Source organism: Selaginella moellendorffii, unplaced genomic scaffold, assembly GCF_000143415.4.
Source record: "Selaginella moellendorffii unplaced genomic scaffold, v1.0 SELMOscaffold_7, whole genome shotgun sequence".
Taxonomy (NCBI): Eukaryota; Viridiplantae; Streptophyta; class Lycopodiopsida; order Selaginellales; family Selaginellaceae; genus Selaginella; species Selaginella moellendorffii.
Window position 1 is genome coordinate 175,498 of NW_003314268.1, and position 18,530 is coordinate 194,027.

The 18,530-nt window shown below is 45.3% G+C and overlaps 9 protein-coding genes across 12 annotated transcripts; 4 read left to right on the plus strand and 5 right to left on the minus strand.

Annotated features, from left to right (window-relative positions):
• The first annotated feature begins 139 nt into the window (after positions 1-139).
• LOC9652687 lies at positions 140-2,109 on the plus strand. Its single transcript, XM_024671426.1, has 12 exons — positions 140-350; positions 405-467; positions 534-620; positions 682-765; positions 824-939; positions 988-1,089; positions 1,165-1,278; positions 1,365-1,424; positions 1,496-1,616; positions 1,681-1,755; positions 1,838-1,873; positions 1,934-2,109. Exons 1-12 carry the CDS (start codon positions 252-254, stop codon positions 2,030-2,032), a joined length of 1,056 nt encoding a protein of 351 aa, XP_024527194.1. The 5' UTR covers positions 140-251; the 3' UTR covers positions 2,033-2,109.
• Positions 2,110-6,264: 4,155 nt separating this feature from the next.
• Positions 6,265-8,472, plus strand: LOC9652214 (putative leucine-rich repeat receptor-like serine/threonine-protein kinase At2g24130). Its single transcript, XM_024671253.1, has one exon. The coding sequence runs from the start codon at positions 7,141-7,143 to the stop codon at positions 8,398-8,400; it is 1,260 nt and encodes a 419-aa protein (XP_024527021.1). The 5' UTR covers positions 6,265-7,140; the 3' UTR covers positions 8,401-8,472.
• LOC9652215 (lanC-like protein GCR2) lies at positions 8,416-10,640 on the minus strand. Its single transcript, XM_024671250.1, has 6 exons — positions 9,883-10,640; positions 9,624-9,805; positions 9,453-9,564; positions 9,241-9,390; positions 8,872-9,186; positions 8,416-8,827 (listed from the first exon to the last, which is right to left on the minus strand). Exons 1-6 carry the CDS (start codon positions 10,192-10,194, stop codon positions 8,489-8,491), a joined length of 1,410 nt encoding a protein of 469 aa, XP_024527018.1. The 5' UTR covers positions 10,195-10,640; the 3' UTR covers positions 8,416-8,488.
• A 56-nt stretch (positions 10,641-10,696) lies between these two features.
• On the minus strand, positions 10,697-11,624 carry LOC9652689 (H/ACA ribonucleoprotein complex subunit 1). The gene is made up of 5 exons (XM_002966409.2): positions 11,485-11,624; positions 11,280-11,431; positions 11,107-11,213; positions 10,940-10,998; positions 10,697-10,884 (listed from the first exon to the last, which is right to left on the minus strand). Exons 1-5 carry the CDS (start codon positions 11,618-11,620, stop codon positions 10,763-10,765), a joined length of 576 nt encoding a protein of 191 aa, XP_002966455.1. The 5' UTR covers positions 11,621-11,624; the 3' UTR covers positions 10,697-10,762.
• Positions 11,625-11,735: 111 nt separating this feature from the next.
• LOC9652690 (probable ubiquitin-conjugating enzyme E2 33) lies at positions 11,736-13,114 on the plus strand. Of its 2 annotated transcripts, XM_024671256.1 has the most exons (10): positions 11,736-11,805; positions 11,867-11,921; positions 12,005-12,043; positions 12,115-12,178; positions 12,233-12,294; positions 12,344-12,383; positions 12,440-12,467; positions 12,520-12,611; positions 12,678-12,969; positions 13,031-13,114. In XM_024671256.1, the coding sequence occupies exons 1-9, from the start codon at positions 11,749-11,751 to the stop codon at positions 12,928-12,930; spliced, it is 690 nt and encodes a 229-aa protein (XP_024527024.1). In that variant the 5' UTR covers positions 11,736-11,748; the 3' UTR covers positions 12,931-12,969; positions 13,031-13,114. The 2 variants fall into 2 exon arrangements, with proteins under 2 accessions (XP_024527024.1, XP_002966123.2); XM_002966077.2 differs by having other exon boundaries at positions 12,678-13,113.
• Positions 12,644-13,989, minus strand: LOC9652216 (ribosomal RNA small subunit methyltransferase NEP1). The gene is made up of 6 exons (XM_002966410.2): positions 13,848-13,989; positions 13,685-13,777; positions 13,482-13,626; positions 13,310-13,420; positions 13,115-13,255; positions 12,644-13,058 (listed from the first exon to the last, which is right to left on the minus strand). The coding sequence occupies exons 1-6, from the start codon at positions 13,965-13,967 to the stop codon at positions 12,979-12,981; spliced, it is 690 nt and encodes a 229-aa protein (XP_002966456.1). The 5' UTR covers positions 13,968-13,989; the 3' UTR covers positions 12,644-12,978.
• LOC9652691 (nucleolin) lies at positions 13,979-14,723 on the minus strand. Its single transcript, XM_002966411.2, has 5 exons — positions 14,576-14,723; positions 14,478-14,517; positions 14,318-14,411; positions 14,036-14,253; positions 13,979-13,997 (listed from the first exon to the last, which is right to left on the minus strand). Exons 1-4 carry the CDS (start codon positions 14,691-14,693, stop codon positions 14,059-14,061), a joined length of 447 nt encoding a protein of 148 aa, XP_002966457.2. The 5' UTR covers positions 14,694-14,723; the 3' UTR covers positions 13,979-13,997; positions 14,036-14,058.
• A 98-nt stretch (positions 14,724-14,821) lies between these two features.
• LOC112345130 lies at positions 14,822-16,469 on the plus strand. Of its 2 annotated transcripts, none has more exons than XM_024671254.1 (6): positions 14,822-15,095; positions 15,165-15,339; positions 15,406-15,549; positions 15,597-16,092; positions 16,152-16,231; positions 16,289-16,469. In XM_024671254.1, exons 1-6 carry the CDS (start codon positions 14,922-14,924, stop codon positions 16,366-16,368), a joined length of 1,149 nt encoding a protein of 382 aa, XP_024527022.1. In that variant the 5' UTR covers positions 14,822-14,921; the 3' UTR covers positions 16,369-16,469. The 2 variants fall into 2 exon arrangements, with proteins under 2 accessions (XP_024527022.1, XP_024527023.1); XM_024671255.1 differs by having other exon boundaries at positions 16,155-16,231.
• LOC9652692 (ribosomal RNA small subunit methyltransferase B) lies at positions 16,401-18,367 on the minus strand. Of its 2 annotated transcripts, XM_024671252.1 has the most exons (10): positions 18,138-18,367; positions 17,947-18,091; positions 17,774-17,864; positions 17,495-17,716; positions 17,215-17,438; positions 17,022-17,153; positions 16,900-16,967; positions 16,785-16,846; positions 16,540-16,725; positions 16,401-16,483 (listed from the first exon to the last, which is right to left on the minus strand). In XM_024671252.1, the coding sequence occupies exons 1-9, from the start codon at positions 18,317-18,319 to the stop codon at positions 16,580-16,582; spliced, it is 1,272 nt and encodes a 423-aa protein (XP_024527020.1). In that variant the 5' UTR covers positions 18,320-18,367; the 3' UTR covers positions 16,401-16,483; positions 16,540-16,579. The 2 variants fall into 2 exon arrangements, with proteins under 2 accessions (XP_024527020.1, XP_002966458.1); XM_002966412.2 differs by having other exon boundaries at positions 16,401-16,725.
• Between the last annotated feature and the right edge of the window lie 163 nt (positions 18,368-18,530).

The window sequence follows — 18,530 nt, forward strand, 5'->3', positions numbered from 1 at the left end:
GAGCCACTGCTTGCCTAAGCCCTTGGCCTTGAGGCGCTTGGCGATCGCCTTGGGCGTGAGATATGGCGCATCGTGCCCCATGTCCCTCGCTCTCTCCGCGCAAGAACCCTAAAATCCGAGCCCTAAAAAGGGCAAAAAGAAGGATTTGGTATTTAGGGTTCTTGGGGAAAATGAAAATATTTCCTTTCGTCTGTTCTGGCCGCCCTCGCCTGTGAGTGGACACTGGAGGGGATCTCTCGCAGCTCGCGGCAATGATCCGCCGACTATGTCGCAGCGAGCACTTCAAGGCGCTTTTTTCCACCCTCTTTGCGATGATGCTGGGGATTTTTATCGGCATTACTTTCTCAGAGGTAGCGCATTGCTTTCTCATTGCCTTTAGCTACATCGGGATTGATTCTCTCCAGTCGAGCTTCTTTTTGTCGATGCGATCCATGATGGAAGACTGTAGAAAACCTGTGATCTGCAAGGTACATTCTTTCCCCCTTTGGCTAGAAGAATTCTTCAAAAAAAATATTTTCTCGTTTTTCACGCAGGCTGCTGGGACAGAAACATTGCCACCAACGATTGTAGAAGGACAAACTGATTTGTTTTTGCGTAGACTTTGGGGGAATCCAGAGGAGGTGAGTAGTTTTCTTCTCGATTGTTGATCACAATTCTAGACTTTGTTTTTGTTCTTACCAGGATCTTCCCTTCAAGCCAAGATATTTGCTAACGCTTACTGTCGGATCAAATCAGATGGAAATGGTGGACAAAGCTGTTTCCAAGGTTGAAACATCCTAATTGCTTTCGAAAAAACATCTGGACACTAAGTTTGATGCTGCAGTTTGACAAAGACTGGATGATAGTTCTTTTTCACTACGACGCGCACACGGATGCGTGGGATCAGTTCGAGTGGTCTCAACGTGCCGTCCATGTTAGCGTGAGGAAGCAAACCAAATGGTATAGACTTTCTTTCACTTTGTCTTTGGTGTTTACATCTTCTTTCAGGTGGTATGCGAAGAGATTTCTGCATCCCGACGTGATAGAGCCTTTCGAATACCTGTTTCTTTGGGACGAGGATTTGGATTTAGAGCATTTTGACGCGCATAAGTACGTAGAGAGTGATGTTTTCGTGGAGCTCGTGCCTTTAAACTCTTCTTTTTTTCCTTTGCTTGTTTAATGCAGATATATCGAGCTTGTGAGGAAACATGGACTAGATATATCACAACCTGGGCTAGAGCCCGACAGAGGATTGACTTGGCAAATGACCAAACGAAGGGGCGATGTTGAGGTTCACAAGTTAAGCTTGCGTTTTCTTTATAACTTTTGGTAACGATTAACGTTTCTCTGTTTCTTTTTCTTTATGTTTTTGTTTTCATATGTAGAACCACGGAAGAGAAGCCAGGTTGGTGTAGTGCAGGGCCTCACAAGCCTCCTTGTGCTGCGTAAGTTTTGTGTTTAGTTTCTATTTATCTTCATTGCTTCTAGCTATTTCTATCGACTGAGTTTGCTACAGATTTGTGGAGATCATGGCTCCAGTTTTTTCGCGCAAGGCCTGGCGCTGTGTGTGGCATATGATTCAAAATGACTTGGTGCATGGCTGGGGACTAGACTTTGGCCTGCAAAAGTGTGCAACGGTGAGCTTTGCCAGTACTTTGCTTTAATTATTTTTGCTTACATTCCTTTCCTATGATTGAGCAGCCTGCTCACGAGAGGATTGGAGTCGTGGATGCACAGTGGATACGACACAAAGGCGTTCCGTCTCTTGGCTCACAGGCAAGTGCTCTTTTATGTTCAGAGAGAGTTTTGTACCCTTCTCTTTAGATTTTATGCTCTAATCGCTCTCTTTTGTGAACAGGGACAAGCCGTCGAGGGGAGACCACCCTGGGAAGGAGTAAGATGGTTTTGGTAGTAAGGCAACTTCCTTACTTTTCCTTTTGTTTTGTTTTTTCAGGTGCGGGAAAGGTGTAACAAAGAGTGGCGTATGTTTTCTGAGCGAATGAAGAGAGCTGAGGACATTCAGAAAAATGTAACCCTCAAAAGCCAACATTAGTACTACAAAACATATAAGTCGAATATTATTATACCATCTAACATCAGTAATTAAATCGTTAAGCTTGGAAATATTTATAGCTCTTGTTCTATCTAATGAATCTACAGTTTTTCATCCTCCTTTCTCTTGTCTTCTCACTTTTCCTGATGCTGACAATACTCTTCATAGCAGCGCTGTGTCTCCTCCGAACAACAGGGCAGGGGCTTGAAGGGAGGTGCGCGCTGCTAGAGACCACATTTCCAATCTGAAATAGGCAGAACAGTGATCATATCTGCCTCGGACAACCAATGGTGTACAGTGAGACGCAAGTGCTCTCCTGGTACCACTACCACCCTACTAAAAGGTGTGGGCTTCACTTGGGGGAGCCACTTGAGCTCACTGACATAAACTATGAAAGGCTCTTGCAACCAACCAATTGAGGGTGTAAGGGGATTGTTTGTATCAATTGAGTCTCGTGAATCTGTAGGAATATTATAGAATTTTCTCATATTTGAAGGATGAAGGATTCCTCAGTGTTCATCACCCCTTCTTCTCCAGCAGAAGGGAAGGATGCCATGATCTAACCTGGACGGTGTTCCATGAGGGAGGGAAAAATAACATAAACTAAATTGAAAGCCCTTACAACCAAGCAATTGCCCTGTTAAGAAGATTGTTTGTATTGTTTGTATTGTTTGCATTGGCTTCCATGCAGCCTTTGAGCTGGCGGTTGGGATCCAAGATGTCGACATCAGTTCTTCATCACTCATGTATGCAATATCATTCTCCATTTCCACATACATGCTCTATGATAATGCAATCGCCACCTAAAATCATTTGTGGCAATATAACCATATCTTACTGCAGGGTCTCAATCAAGAGTATCATGGCAGTTATAAAGGATTCAATTCACCCATGAGTTTGCTTTCATTCGCTTGCGAAGAAGAAGGTGTGGGGAGTGGTGTCTTGCATTGTGTTGCCTCCATTAGAGATGACACCAGAGGAAGAAGTGGCGCTTTCTTTAACTGATTGAGAAAGATCTCAGGGATTTCAGTGGACAGCATGATATTCACGTCAAGTTTAGTAGTAGATGCTTGGGAGATACTCCACAATGACTACATCAAAACATCTTGGCTAGCATAATTCAATGAGGTTATTAAGCTTGTCAATTGTCATACTGAGGAATTTGCTCACAAGTTTTATAGTCGTGTTAATAGCTATGGAGGATGTCTTCTTCAAATGGGAGCTTGTGTACTTCTCATGTCTGTTCTCACAGACATCATGCTCATTATTAGGTTGTCTCGCAGCATAAAGCAACATCTCTCTTCACTCAAGCAAGGCTTAACCTAAGAATTGATTAAGAAAGAAATCCAGGCAGCTAAGGAACTCAATTTGATGGATAGCACGAGATCAACATCAATTGTAGCTAAAAGACAAAGCACCTATCTGTGTCAATTCAGAACCTAATGTGGAGGTGATGCATGTGCATTCAAACTATAAACGGGCAGACCAAGATCCATCTGCTGGGAAACAACAAAGATTCCAATCTTGACATTTCAACAACATAAATGATGAGACTCTTTTCGAACAGTTCAAAAAGAAATTTAGACCTAAGGAGTCTTGGTCATGAGCTCAAGCTTCGTGAATCATGATCTCAAAGGTAAATCCCAGCGTGTTACAGAGCTTGAGGATGATCCAAATTAGTGGAGATAGAGTTAGGTATGTATCAATCATTTGATCAGTGTTTTGCATACTCACTAGTTCAGTAGCTCTTTCAACATCCGAAGAAGAATATAATGCAATCAATGTTGCTACTAAAGGTTGACATGTTTATTTCATAATATTGGTCCAAAAACTCTTCTTCTTTATTTTTAAAAATGTTATCCAACTTGCACATATTAAAATATAAAATATGATTGCGGACATTCTTATAAAAGCTTCCAGCTTTATCATTTGTGAAATATTGAGATAGTCTTGGATTAAAGAGGATAACAATATAAGGGACAATGCATAGCTTCATTTAGATTTAATTTGAAATGCTCATTTGCCCTTCTATTCTTCTAAAACCCAGAGATGTAGTGCTTGAAGAAAGCCATCAAACAAATAAAATCCTAAAAAAGGCCAAAAGCTTTCACAGACTTATATACATTAATTTACCTATTTTCTTAAGAAAAGGCCTCTTTTCAAGTTCATATCCACTTTTACATCATGAAAAAAAGGTCCACTTTATGATTTGGGAATAATAACTTATCATAATTTTCAATTTGATAGCTTTGGCCTAGACAATAAATGACAAAAAATTACTTAAGGCAAAAAACCATGAAACAGAAAATAAATTGAGCTCCAAGATGGTTTTAAAGATCACCTACCTATGTTGTTGTTCCAAGAATCTATAATGAATAAACTTTATTAGTATATACATAATGAAGTTATGCACAATAAGTGATAATTAAAACAATCCTTTATGGATGCATCTATTCATATCAATACATAACTCCATAATAAGTGTAATAAGAATTAATATAATCCAAACTCAAATCCAACATAATAACTTCAATATTGATTACTATCCCTTACTTTCATAAAGTTAATATAGTCCATAATTAAATCACTTTTCAAGGAAAAGCCAAAATTCAACCCTTACTAAACAATCTCATTTACCACAAGATTAATTTAACTTGCCACTCATCTCATTTAAATGTTAATATAGTTGCTAATTAATAAATGCATAAATACTAATAATATAAAGTTACTATCAACACTAATTCTATTGAGACTAATGAAACTTATGAAGAAACATCTCATTTCACTCTAATCTAAATGTTAACAATGTCGACGATAGGACATTAATTCAATATCATCAAATACCATAACAAAATTAAAAGAAAGTAAGAGAAAATCACTATTCAAAGCTTTTAACAACCAAGCTAAATAAAGTCAAAGATAGTATATTTAGTATTTAAAATAAAACCTTCACACATCATTAAGGAATGAATTACCATATTCAAAACTCAATAAAATCCAACACCAAAGGCTAAACACAACCAAATGATATTGACAATGATGGATCAAAATGCTAACATGGAGAAACCATGCAAATCTAACAATACGATCCTTTGTAATACTATTTGGTAAAGCAAGATTAACTATTATTAAGCTAAGTAAAATGTCAATAGTCTTGAATGAAGTTTACAAGTAATCATTAGTCGCAAAGCAATTAATAATCATTCTTCAACTTGCCTTCATAAAACCCAAACATAAAATTCTCATCATTGAGTTATATATTTGTCCAATAGAAATATAACATTCTAGATACAATATAAAAGATCATAGACAAGTATAAATAAAATGATTACTCAAATCCAATCATATAACAATAGTTTATTAACATGTCTAGCCAACAGCTCCAAGCATCACTAAAGAGGCTAACTATATATGACTAACAATTAGTTGAAAATGAAATAAAGACCTTTTAATAAACAAGGCTATACTATGGGTGCTAAAAAGTCTGAACTTAAGTCAAAATAGAAATACTATTCTTATATATAAAAGATAATTAATATTTCCCATAATAACATTAATCAATTAACTTTATAAGCTTATTTATTTTACTTTTAACTCTAAAATTAATGATTGAACCTCACTATAATAATATAATCATCTATAACTTTAGTGACTTTGTGTCAATATTTATACACTAATCTAATACATTAGTATGATTATTAACATTCTTATTAATGCTAATAAAATTTTGACACAGAACATCAACATAGTAGAGAAAAGCTTTAAATAAGGCTATCCAGACAAAATGCTATGTGTACTATTAATTAAACTGCTAAGCTGTATACTTTTTGGTTTCTTTGGAAAACTAGTAGAAAAGGAAGAAAAAAAGTCACAGGGGAAGAAATAAAATCTAACACTAATGTTGAATTTACAATTTAAAAAATTATTAATACAAAAGTAATATTTGATTAAGTATTTTGATATAAATTCACATATTGGTGAAGATGTTTGTTTGATTTCAAGAAGCTCAGTGTTTTTTATTTTTATAGATACAAATATTGACTTGTCTAAAAACTCAACAAATTCTATTGATAAATTTGAATGCTTTCTTCCTGTTTGTACATAAATATACTTTCATTCACCATTGATTAAGTATTCTTGAAGTAATAATGAAATATTCACTTTGTGGATATCTCATAAATCTCCCATTGTCATAACAAATTTGTAATAGCAGGAGAAGAGCTTGTGATAGTGTAACTTGTTAATATAAATAAACTAAGAAAAAAATAATGCATTTTTAATATTTTACTTATTCTAAAATGCACATCAATTATATAAGGTAATAAAGTAAAGTAGAGCTTACTTTTCTAACATAGAAAAGTGGCTCACATTCTGCTTTGTGCTCGTTTGTTCTTAAAAGGAACTCTTCGTTTCAATCAGTGATCATGTCCGGCCCCAACCTGACCGTGAGTTACAACGTCCCTTTCGCGTGGCTCGCTCGGCCTAACGAACGTGATTCCGCCCACACCAACCATATGAATCGCTCACTTCCAAGAAGCTGTTCTTCCTCGTCTCCCCTTGTTGTTTTGCTTTTGATTTGTCTTGCCTTTGACGAGAGCCGAGCCCATCCAACCAGAGCTGACAGATGCCTCGCACTACCTCAGAAAAACACCGGTTGCCATCACGGTTGTTGCACCAGCGTCGTGAGTGGCAACAAAAAAATAACACATCCCTTCGGTGCCTGGAACTTTTAACTTCGGGCCCCTGCCCGCCCCGCATTTGCAACGGTCCAAATCGTGTCATCCATCTTGGCTTCAAGCTCATCGAGCACCAGCCTGTAGCTTCCTGTAGCCCTTGCCTATCTATAGCCCTTTCCTCCATCTAGCTCGTCTTGATTGCATGGAAGAAAAAGCCTTGGACTGCCATCGCCAGAGTTCTTCCAGTCTGATCTCCTGTGATACCTGAGCTGCCTCGAGATTCAATTGTCTCCTCTTCTTTCACCACCCCCAATTTGATTCACCATCCTAGCCAGCGAAAAGAGTGTGGGATCGCTTTGTTTCTTCGTTTGATCGAGTTGAGCAGCCTGTTGGAAGAGGGAGGCGTCAGGAAAAGTGATCCTACGAAAAGGAATGAGTATGAAAATCTCTTGCCTTCCAGTGCTGCTGCTGCTGCTGCTGCTGCTCGGTATCGTTCATCTCTCAGTGGCAGAGACTCATCCGGGCGATGTCACGGTGCTCAAGAACATCAAGGCAGCGGTGGCAGCGTTTCTACCGCAGTCCAGCTGCGTTGCTTCGTGGGACTTCTCGCGTGATCCCTGTGACTCGTACGCGTCGGAGAAATTCGTCTGCGGCTTCAGCTGTGACGCGGCCAATCCTCGGAGCAAGAGAATCGCACGGCTTGAGCTGGATGCGTCTGGCTACTCTGGTGCAATTCCTCGGTCACTTGGCAACCTCGAGTCTCTGGTGGTGCTGGACATCTCGCAGAATTCTTTCACGGGATCCATCCCTTCGGAAATTGCGAGGCTCAGGAATTTGCAGAAGTTGGACTTGTCAGGAAACAAGCTGTCCGGGGCTCTCCCACAATCCATGGCTCAGCTCAACAAGCTTGAGTACCTGTCGGTGGCAAACAACAAGCTTAGTGGAACTCTTCCAGTAAGTTTGTTTTCTTCTATGAAAGATTTGCAAAGGCTTTACCTCCAAAACAATCAATTCGCTGGTGCGCTTCCGACGTCACTCTCCAATACCGTCAACCTGAGATACTTCGACGCCAGCCATAATGGCTTCGCGGATAGTCTGCTCTTCTCCAAGCTGCCGAAGTCTCTATACCAGCTTTCACTGCGAAGTAACGCAGCCTCTCTGACGCTTGACAGCCCCGACGTTACAAGGTTTCAGGATCTCGAGGTGCTGGACTTGAGCAGCAACAAAGTAAGGGGACCTCTCCCTTCCACGATATTCTTGCTACCGAGCCTCCAGCAGCTAAACCTTTCCCACAACCAGCTCACTTCAATCAGCTCAACCGATCACCTGGATTTTAGCAACAGCCAGCTCGTTGCTTTTGACGCGAGTCATAACAACATCCGAGGCAGCTTGCCGGTTGCATTGTCGAGGCTTAACAGGCTTTCATCCCTCTCCTTAAGCAGCAACCACTTCACCAGTAGAATCCCAGACGAGTACGCGAAGAAAGTTGCAGCCGACGGTTCCACTGCTCTACCGCTGGCCAGACTGTTCTTGGATGGAAACTATCTCCAAGGCGAGGTACCCAGCCTGTTTCTAAAGCCCCTCCCAAATCTCATCAGCGCCAGCTTCACATACAACTGCCTCAAGAAATGTCCAGCCAGTCTTTCCTTCTGTAGTGGAAGCCAGAGGCCCGATTCCGAGTGCCGCTACTAGATATAAGTCGACTCGTCACCACCACGTTATCGTTGACATAAATAAACAAACTGCTGCCTACTATGTTACATACAACCTGTTCCTTCCACTACAGCTCGTAACCAGGAAATCTCGCTTCCTCAGGACGCTGCAAGTCGAGCCAAAGAAAGGCCGTTCCCGCAAGTCCTTCAAACAAGGAGTATGGGTGATCCCCACCGTGCATGTCCCCCGAGTCAATAAGCTCTCTGCCTTGGTTGCACAAGAAGGTGGCGAATGACCGAGCACGGAAAAGATGCTTCCTATCCCCAGTAAGCCGGTAAAGAGCCAGAAATGGATATGTGTTGCCACTGACCCCATGGCAGAGTCCAACTCGTCGTAAAAGGCCCTTCTTCCAGATGAGCTCTCCAGCAGCAACAGCGGCTTCCCGAAATACAGGCTCAGGAAACACCTGAAACTTTCGCGTTATTTCGCAGAAATGCCGTAGTGACAAACCTTGGCAGCTTTGCACAGCGTGAGGCAGATTCCAGGTGCACCATGACACCAGTGGATCAGCTTGTCCCGTTGATTGCCGTCACTGGATGGATAGTTTCCAGACTGAAACCTGTTGGCTATCATGTAGAGCAGCGTTTCTTTCACATCTGCAGCATCCCTTGCTGACAAAGCGAAATGCATCAGGACGTACATTATCCCTGCCAGACCGTGAGCAGCGCCCCAATATCTTGTACCATGCCATTGATACATGAGAGGACAAGAGCTTTGAGATGCCCCTGCTCGGCCAGCAGCTAAAATAGCATCAACAATAGGCCCCTGCACCGAAGAAAGGAAACGATCAAGCAACGTCACCACTTCAAACAGTTATACCGTAGTTGTCCAAGGAATGGTTTCATTCCCAATGTGCATGTTTACGAATAAAGACGCCCACAGAAATCCTGCCCTCCCATATAGAAGTTCATATGGCATGCCAAGACCTCCATCTGAAGGACCCGCAGAGAGGGCCTTTTGTTTAGCAACCTGCTATGCCGAGTTAGATTACAAAACAATCAAGAAAAGAATAAGAACACAGCAAAACAAACCTCTTCAAACAAGTTAAGATAAAAGTCGACTCTTTGTTGGTCACCTCTGCTCTTGGCAGCCACCATTCCAAGAGCATAAATCCCTGGCTGGCCACAAATGAATGTGACGTACCTGTATCATCCAAGATAAAACATAAAAAATGGATAACCATATACTACAAGAACGCTTACTGTTTCATAGACTGCGCTGCCGCAGCACAGTGATCGATGATCTCCGAGCACAGCGCGAGATCTTCTTTCTTCTGGGTCACCTCGAAGGATTTCAGGCACAAGTATGCAGTCCCCAAGACGCCAGTGTAGAAAATTGGATCTTTCACTCGTGTGCCACCACGTCCCCAAGTTACTTGGACGATCTAGAGCAACACACATAGCCAAAGTTCTTGAGCAAACAAAAAAGGAAAAAGAGTGAGAAGAGAACGAACGTACTAACCTCGTCCTTCAAGGCCAGGGCGGATTTGAGAAGCTTCTCCGGCGAAGCTAGATGTGGATGCCGGAACGGCGCGGCGAGATTGACGCTGTAGCCTTCGGCAGTCCTTGGAATCTCCTTGCCGCTCTCGAGGATTTCTTGGACATTTGCCTCCTCCTTCTCGGAGTAATCCGCGAGATTATTCAAGAAGAACCTGTCCGACATTGTCACCACGAAGCTCCTGCTCGCTGCTGGTACTTGGCCGATGCGAGATCGAAATCCCCAGCCGCCAAGCCTCCTTAGAGAAATCCTAGAATGCCGATCCAAGAAGCGCATAATCCATTGCTATCTTGGTGACTCGCAGCAAGCTGCAGTGGCCGAGAGAGAGAGATCGAGAGAAAGAATGGAAACCCTAGGCAGAGCCAGTGCCACGGTTAAAGTGGAAGGACGAAGAAGATATTCTCTGCCTGGAAAAGGAATTAATTGATCCCGTTGCCGCTGCTAGTGTCGTCTTGCCGATAATCCAAGCAAATGGTGAGATTTTCCTTGGCGATCCGGCACGAGTTCCTCACCCGCGCTGTTCCAGCGCCCGTGCAGTAGATCTTGACGGCCTCAACCTGCTCGGGGCAAACGATCTCCACCAGGCACATCGCCGCGAGCTTGTTGAGATGGCCGCACACCAGGCTGCGCTCCGGCTCCGATCGATACCGCGCATTGCAGCGCTCCAGCGCCTGGATTTTGGCGCCGCATTTGCGGCTCACCGCCGCGTCGATCGAGGATCCCGCGTCACTGCTCATCCAAAATATTTCGACCTAAAACCTCCCTCCTAAAAACCATCTCGAGAAGCTCTCGTGTTAGCAAAGAGAGAAAATTTCACAAAGGAGTATCTAAAGAGAGCTTGTGGTTAGAATCTTCCACGACCTCTGGCACGTCCCCGGAATCCACCACCACCGCTGCTTCTTCCGCCACGGAATCCGCCGCCGCCGCCATTTCTTCCGCCACGGAATCCTCCTCCACGCCCGCGGCCTTGGTAAAAAATTGTCAATGTAGAAGAGATTTTACAATCATAGTTAATATTTACCTCTTCCACCGCCGCCTCTACCTCCGCCGCGACCAAAGCCGCCACCACCAGCTTGTGGTCTAAAGAAAAAATCGGTAAGTCGAAAGAAGGAAATGGATGAAAATGGAAGGCGGGGGGAGATCAAAGGGGGAAAAAATGGATTTGATCGAAGAATGCGAAGAACTTACTGCGTGAATCGTGTGAGTTCTAGCGTCTGCCTCGGATCGATGTAGAACTTATCGCCAGGATGATAGGAAGTAGCGACGATGCCGTCTTGCATCTTAATCGAGAAAAACTGGAAAGATCAAAGGAAGAAAACCAATGCTTGGATCGACCAGAATGAAATGCGCGAAGAACTTACGGGCTCATTGATGGGGCCAAATATTTCTTCCACCCTTCCAATCTGCGCCTTGTTCTCCAGGAAAATGGCGGCATTGAATTTCGGGATCTTCGCATCCGCGACGAGCTTCACCACCGCCTCGCCCTCGCAAGCGTGCGAGAACGTCGAGATCGCTGCGGCATTGTCGCGATTCAATCAATCTCGGAGAAAAACACGAAAAACTCACCCACAACCTCTTCCGGAGGACCCTCGTCTCGAAATCCTCGCGCGCCACCACGAAACCCTCCACGAAATCCACCGCCGCCTCGCCGGCCCCCGCCGCGGAAGCCCCCATCTCTTCCTCCCCCCCTTGGCGGCCTCATTCTCTATAAACCCTATACCTCCAGACGGACGTCCAGCCTGTCAAGCATATTCTGTTACCATAACGCAGATAGAATATTTTAACATAAGTTTTGCCGACGTGGCGGAGAACTTAGGGTTCGTGGGTAAAATGGCCGAGAGAGCTTGTGTGAAGCGCCTACAGCGCGAATTCAAGGCGCTGTGCAAGGTAAGAATCCAGCTCTCCGGGATGATCTCATTGTTAGCAATGGTGTGCCGCGATTGATCAGGAACCAGTGCCGCATGTCGTCGCCAAGCCGTCGCCGAGCGACATTCTGGAATGGCGTGAGTATTTCCTCCTCTATAATCGTTGCTGGATCGCTTTGTTCTTCGTTTGATTCAGCTGCCAAAGTTTTCTTTCCTGGCAGATTATGTGCTCGAGGGTAGTCAAGGGACTCCATTCGAAGGTAAGCAAATAGAATAAGCCTCTCACACTTTCGGGGCTTTTGATTCTCAAGCTTTGTGCGAACGAATGCAGGGGGTTTCTACCATGGCAAGCTTAAATTTCCTCCAGAGTATCCTTACAAGCCGCCTGGAATAAGGTAAAGTTTTCTCTTTGTTTTTTTTCTTCTACACTGTGACCTCTTTTCCTGCAGTATGATCACTCCAAATGGTCGCTTTGCAACCCAGAAGAGGCTGTGCATGTCCATGAGTGACTGTAAGCATCAATCGCTTATTTCTCCTCTCATTGTGTGTTCTTCTCGCAGTTCATCCAGAGACTTGGAATCCAATGTGGTCAGTTTCAAGGTACTGTCCTAGATTGTCACGAAAACTTGTCATTTATTTGTGGCCTTTTGTCGCAGTATTCTTACGGGATTGCTGTCCTTCATGGTAATACGATGGCGTTTTCTCTCACAATCACTCGATTTTTTCTTCCTTTTAGATGGATAATTCTCCCACGACTGGAAGTTTAACCACAAGCGACGAGGAGAAACGGCGCCTCGCTCGATCATCGCTTGCTTTCAATTGTCAAAAGTAAGAAAGTTCTTGTTTTGAAAAAGTCGAGATTCTGCATATCAACTTCTTTTTACTTTTCCGCAGTGTGACGTTCAGAAAAATGTTTCCAGAGTACATCCAAAAACAGGCCGAGATGCAGACGCTTTGCGAGCAAAAATCAGAGCAACAGCCCGTCAACAAGCCCGGCGAGCCGGAAAACACAGTGGCAGAGAATCGACGCAACAAGGATCACAACAGGCATTTCATGTTCCCAGGTTGGCTCGGGGCAATTCTGTTAGCTCTCTTGTGTAGTATAATGGCGTTGCCGCTGCTTTCATTGGATCTAACCAAGCAGTGATGGGAGTCTTCGTGTGGGATTTTTCTTCGCGAGCAAAGGGTCTGATTTTCATATAATCTGCCAGTGTTGTTCTAAAGCATTGCAAATCCGTCCTATGCAGCACGCTGCACTCAAAGGATACTCTGACACTGCAAAGTTTCATGCTTGTAATGAAAGGAAAAGAAAGATTTTTTAAGCTCTTTACCTGCGACTAGATCGTCAATGTAATCGGCCTCGATTTTTCCATGAGCCATGGCTCCCACTACAAAAACTAGAGTTTCTTCGGGTCCAGAGGCTGCGACGTAGTCTCTTAGTTGCACGACTTTCGGTGCTCTGTAAGATAGTCCTGCAACGGAAGAGAATTTGTATCACGTCTCAAAAGTTTTTCACGTCCGCGTACCGATTCGACGAACTCCAGCCGGGAGGTGTCGAGTGACTGGCTGTTTTACAACTCGCAGGAGTTTATCAGGCCCATTCGTAGCACGAATACTTAGCTTTTGAAGCAACTGTGCTGGAAAACGCGAAAAACCAGTAAAACAAAGCTAAGCTTTGGATGAAAGATAGAACTTTACCCATGAGTCCACAAAAGCGTTTAAACGTTCGAGGGAGACGAATGTGAGGATTTACTTGGATGAGAACATTGTTCTCAGTCTTGACATAGAGAGCTTTCAATCGCCCAGCTTTGTTGAGTGGACTGTCGAGGATCGCTAGAAGGGCCTGTTCCAGAACCAAAAAACAAGTGAAACTCTCACAAAAATCCCCAAGGTCGTGCTACCTGATGCAAGATATCCGGACGATACAACGCTGGATCGCGCTTGTGCTTCCTCAGAAAATTCGCGTGATCGTCGCAATTGAGCAGCTGATAAGTCTGCGCCGAGAATGAGAGAGAAATCAAGCACTTCCACTCGACAATGCGGCCGAAATTATCCCCTCCATACCTTGCCGACCTTGGCGGTCTCCAGCGACGCGCGCTCGAGAACGATGATCACTCCACTCTTGTCGTCGTCGCGATCGCCCTGGCCAACGCTAGCGTCTTGGACGGCAGTATCGTCCGCCATAGCCAAAGCCCTAACCAAAACCTCAAGAACCCTAATTTATAGTATTCTCTCTTCTAATCCTTTGGAACCCTAATTTATAGTATTCTCTCTTCTATTCCTTTGGTTTCTCGGGCTCTTTCTCGGGCTTCTCCTTCTTCTCTTCTTCTTCCTCCTCCTCTTTCTCTTCTTCCTCGTCCTCGTCTTCCTCCGGAGGATCGCAAGGTAGCGGCGGTGGCAATGGAGCTTTCATGGGACTGAATTGCGGGAAGATATCGGGTCTCCGGCCAGGAGCTGGTCGATCCCATTCCTGTCGAGCAATCCAGTGAGAAATCTCCGCTAGAACGAGAACTCGCCAGAGAATCCTGACTTACAATTGGGAAATCTAGAGGCGACCTCTTTGTCATTTTCTCTTCGTCGGGTGCCATAGACCGAATTTCACACCGTGATCTGGAAGCCCGAGGCGGCCTGGAGAACAAGAAAGAGAGCTAAGCTCCAGAAATTCGAGAGATTGGGGGCACCAAGCTGGCTTACCCGGATTTCCATCTCGAGCAGGGACAAAACAAGCCTCTTCCTGTGAGAAATTCCGAAGAGCTGAGACCCGACGGATAGATTTCTCGAGAATCACTCACCTGGAGCGCACACCCACACCAGCGACGGCATCGAAGTGGACGGCGCCGCCACATTTCGAGACGCAAGTGGCAGCGCCGACGCCGCTGCCGACGCCGCCGACACCAGCGTCGTCGCCATTTCTCCTCCGCTAGAACTGACTAACCCTAAATCGCCATAAACCCTAAAATCCCCTGTGCTGGCATTGCGCGCCAAATTCCCATTGGTAAGTTTGAAAGCATTGATGGAATAGGGCGCTTCCACGAGAAGCTAGGGTCTCTCAGTCCTCTCGCGCGCGCTTGGTTCTACCAAGCGCCATTGCGCTCTAGGGCTAGATCCTTCAGCTCCCGCTCGCGTCCGGCGCTAGCGATGACGAAGCCGCGGCGGAAGAGCGCGGGATGCGATCCCAGACTCGGCACAGGAGGCGTCACGGAGGTACAAATCGCATTTCTCGTCGACTGCTACCTCAAAGATCGGAGCTACGCGAAGACGCTTCGCGAGTTCCGGACCGAGGCAGCGTCGGTGCTTGCGCCGTGCAAAACGGTGGGTTTCCTTGCTCTTGCGGATCTGGGGATTTTCTTCTCGATTTTCACCGGCATTTTGTTCTATCAGGAGGCGCCCATGAAAATGATGAGCCTGAGTGACATTCTAAACGACTACATTGCGCTCAAAGAGCAAGCTCTGTCCGTCCAGTCGGAGAGATTGAAGCTCGAGAGTTTTGTAGCCAGCGTTAAGGAGATGGTGGCTTCGTATGAGAAATCCAGGGCTCTTACTTCCTTGGCTCCAGGTAAAGTTTTCATCCTCTTCTTCTTCTTCTTCTTTGCTGCTAACGATCTCTTCTTCATCCATCCAGGGCCACCACCATCTACGCCTGCTGCACCAATCACCCATGTAAATTCCGTTCCAAAAAGGAAAACTTCTCCTCGAGGACAGGAAGCGCCCATGCTTGACATCACAAACACCGCGATAGGGACCAAGAGAATTCGTCACTGTCCTGGTAACGAAACACTCCTTTTGTTTCTCGTGTTGAAACTTCGCATGCAGTGCTTCCGACCAGAGATGCCAAGCCTGCTCCATTCACTCCTTCCAGGCCAGCTCCGATCGATCCACAGACTCCACAGCAGTTTGGGCTGCCAATAGGCTCCGGGAGCTTTCAAGTAGCACCCTCGGAGTTTCTAACACCATCAACAGCTCGGCCTACAAGCTGTGAGCCATCGAAAGCACGCAGCAAGAGACAACAAGTGAAGCCAACGACAAGGAACTGCAAGTCTCTAGACTTCACCACCTCCAGCGAGCCTCTCCGCCACGCAGCTGGCGATACCAAAACTGGTGCCAACGAGAAGGAGAAAGCACTGGAGAGAGCATCCGGCCTACCTGTGGACATTCTTTGTGAAGATTTCTTCACGACGGAGCCGCTGTCCTCCATTGACGACATATTGGGAACTTCCCTGGATGGAACGTCCTTCTCGGAGCTTATGAACTCGATGATGGCCGAGGACATGATCCAAGAGATAAGCTCGCCATCTTCAACTCGTGACAGGTACTTGCGTCGAGCTTTTTTGATGGTTTTGTCTCTCCGGGCTTACACATTTCTTTCAGCAGTGATCACAACGGGCTCGAGATGGCCGAATCAGATAGTGGATTCGTGGCGGAGATCATATGCGTGGAGGACGATCAAGGTGCTTAAACTTGTCACACTAAGTTTCGGATTCATTGCTTTGTGTCTTGTATTGCAGAGAGCTGTAAGGTGTCTCCTACTCCCAAATCGACCAGAAAAGCTTGTGGAAATGCAAACGACGAGAACACACCACCCTGACATTGTGAAACCGTGACTTCCACACACAATTATATGAAAGCTGACTTTGTATTAGCAATGGATAAAACTATTCTTCCAATCAAACATCAACCTTTTTCTTAGAAGAGTCCCGACGCTACAAACATCCAATGGTGAGAATTGCGCTAAAAACCAAAGCCTGAACGATAGAACCTTGGGAGTCTCGTGAAGTTGGAGAGTTGCGAGGTTCTGATTATAAGATTTGCTCGTATGACATTCGTTCCTTGGTGATTTTAGCGACAAACTGGCCGTTGGTGTTGGAAACGAGCGGATCAAAGCGCAAGCACAAGCCGGTCATTGTGCATGGCCAGGACTTGGCAGACTTGATCTCTCTCACCTCTGCAACATATAACCCAGTGTCAAATCACAAGAGAAAGGAAGCAAAGAAGTGTGCTTACCCGCATCAGGATGTGCTGCAAGAAACTGCTTAAGCACTCCCTCGTTTTGATCATAAGTGAAACTGACGATCAAAAGCTTTACGATCCGTGAAGGAAAGGAACTGAAAAAGCAAACCTGCAAGTGCTGTAAACGAGTGTCCCGCCCTGCTTCAACAGTCTGAATCCGTTGCTCAAGAGCCGGAGCTACAGTTCCAAGATGTCAAGGACCAGCAACACCAAAACTAGATGACTCCATACCTGAAGATTAGTGATTGTAGAAATGCGTTCCGAGTTGAAAAACCGCTTCTCGAAGGTTTCCCATCCCCACTGCTCAAACTTGCAGATGTGCTTCAGCGAGCCATCGTGAGTACACTCGGCATCCACGAGCACCTGTGGAAAAAAACAAATACCAAGCATTCGTAAACAGCGGAAAAGCGAGCCTTTTGCATACCTTGTCGTAGCCATCGACTAGAGCGGCATCAGCCGTGCCCTGTGCAAGGACACTCCGCATTTCTCTTCCTACAATCCCAGACTCACAGCCGTAGTAAAAGAGCTCGGGACCATTCGCCTGTCCTTTAGAGACAGCTCGCTGGTCATCTCGCTTCCCCCTTTTCGATTTAGGTGGTCTCCAATCAGCGAGCAACCCGTCCTTCAAAAGATAAGAACAGGACTGGTCTGAAGATGCAAGCAACAAGTTTCACCGAAAAGGAATAACAGGAGCTCATACTTACGTGATTGTCTCTCAAGGACGCTTGCGTTGGATTGCGGTGCTTCTTTTACTGGGAGGATGGAGAACGTCGTCCCGTCGGCAAGGAACAGTCTCGCTCGGCTACCGAGCTCATACTTTTGGAGCATGGTCCGACAAGCTGCTAGGCGATGGCGAGAAATATCAACTCCGGTTAGTGTTCCAGCCCCCACACCCAAAACCTCCGCCATCATGCATAGTTTCGCTCCTACACGTTGAAAACAAACGTGAAACACTCGTGAATTGCAATGAAAGCTTCGCTTACCAGGAGCTGCGCAGACGTCGAGGACGTGATCACCGGATTGTATATCAAGTGCTGCAACAGCAGCCCCGGAGGCCGCATCCATACCGTAAATCTGTCCAGAAGGACATACAACACAAACAAAGAAGAAACAGATCAGCCAGGGAGTTCTCGAAAGTTTCGTTTTTATTTCTCACCTTTCCAGACTTGTAGGCACTGGATGATGCCAGTGACGCTTGTGAAGAACACTGGAAAAATCCGGGTAGCCAAGAAACAGGTTCGACTTTGATCCCAAGTTCTTTCGCTAACTCCCCAGCAGCATTGGTGGCACTCGGCTTTACTCTGGCAATCCAATCAAACAAAGAAAAGGAAACCCGAGTTCTAGTACCTGAAGTAACGCGGCAGTGTTTGAGCCGCGAGGTAGACGCGAGGATCCACATTCTGCCCGAGAAGAAAATCGACGAATTCCGGAGGCAGGGGAAGAAGATTTGTAGAAACAGCAGCGGCGCCATCGTGTTTGCAAGAGAATGGATCGCGCGCCGCGGCTGGCGCTACCTCAATGCACGCCATTGCTCACGAAAAACCCTAAAACCAAGATCAAACTATTGTGTCAATGGATGAAAATGAAAGTTAGTATCAAGCCACACGTAACTCTATAGTCCTCTAGAAGTATTTTCTTCTCACCTTCCAGTGACGCTTGAGAAGCACACTGACAACAAGCCCGACTTGGATCCCAAGTACTTCCATTGGAAGCGCACGGCTTTACTCGATCCAACAAAAG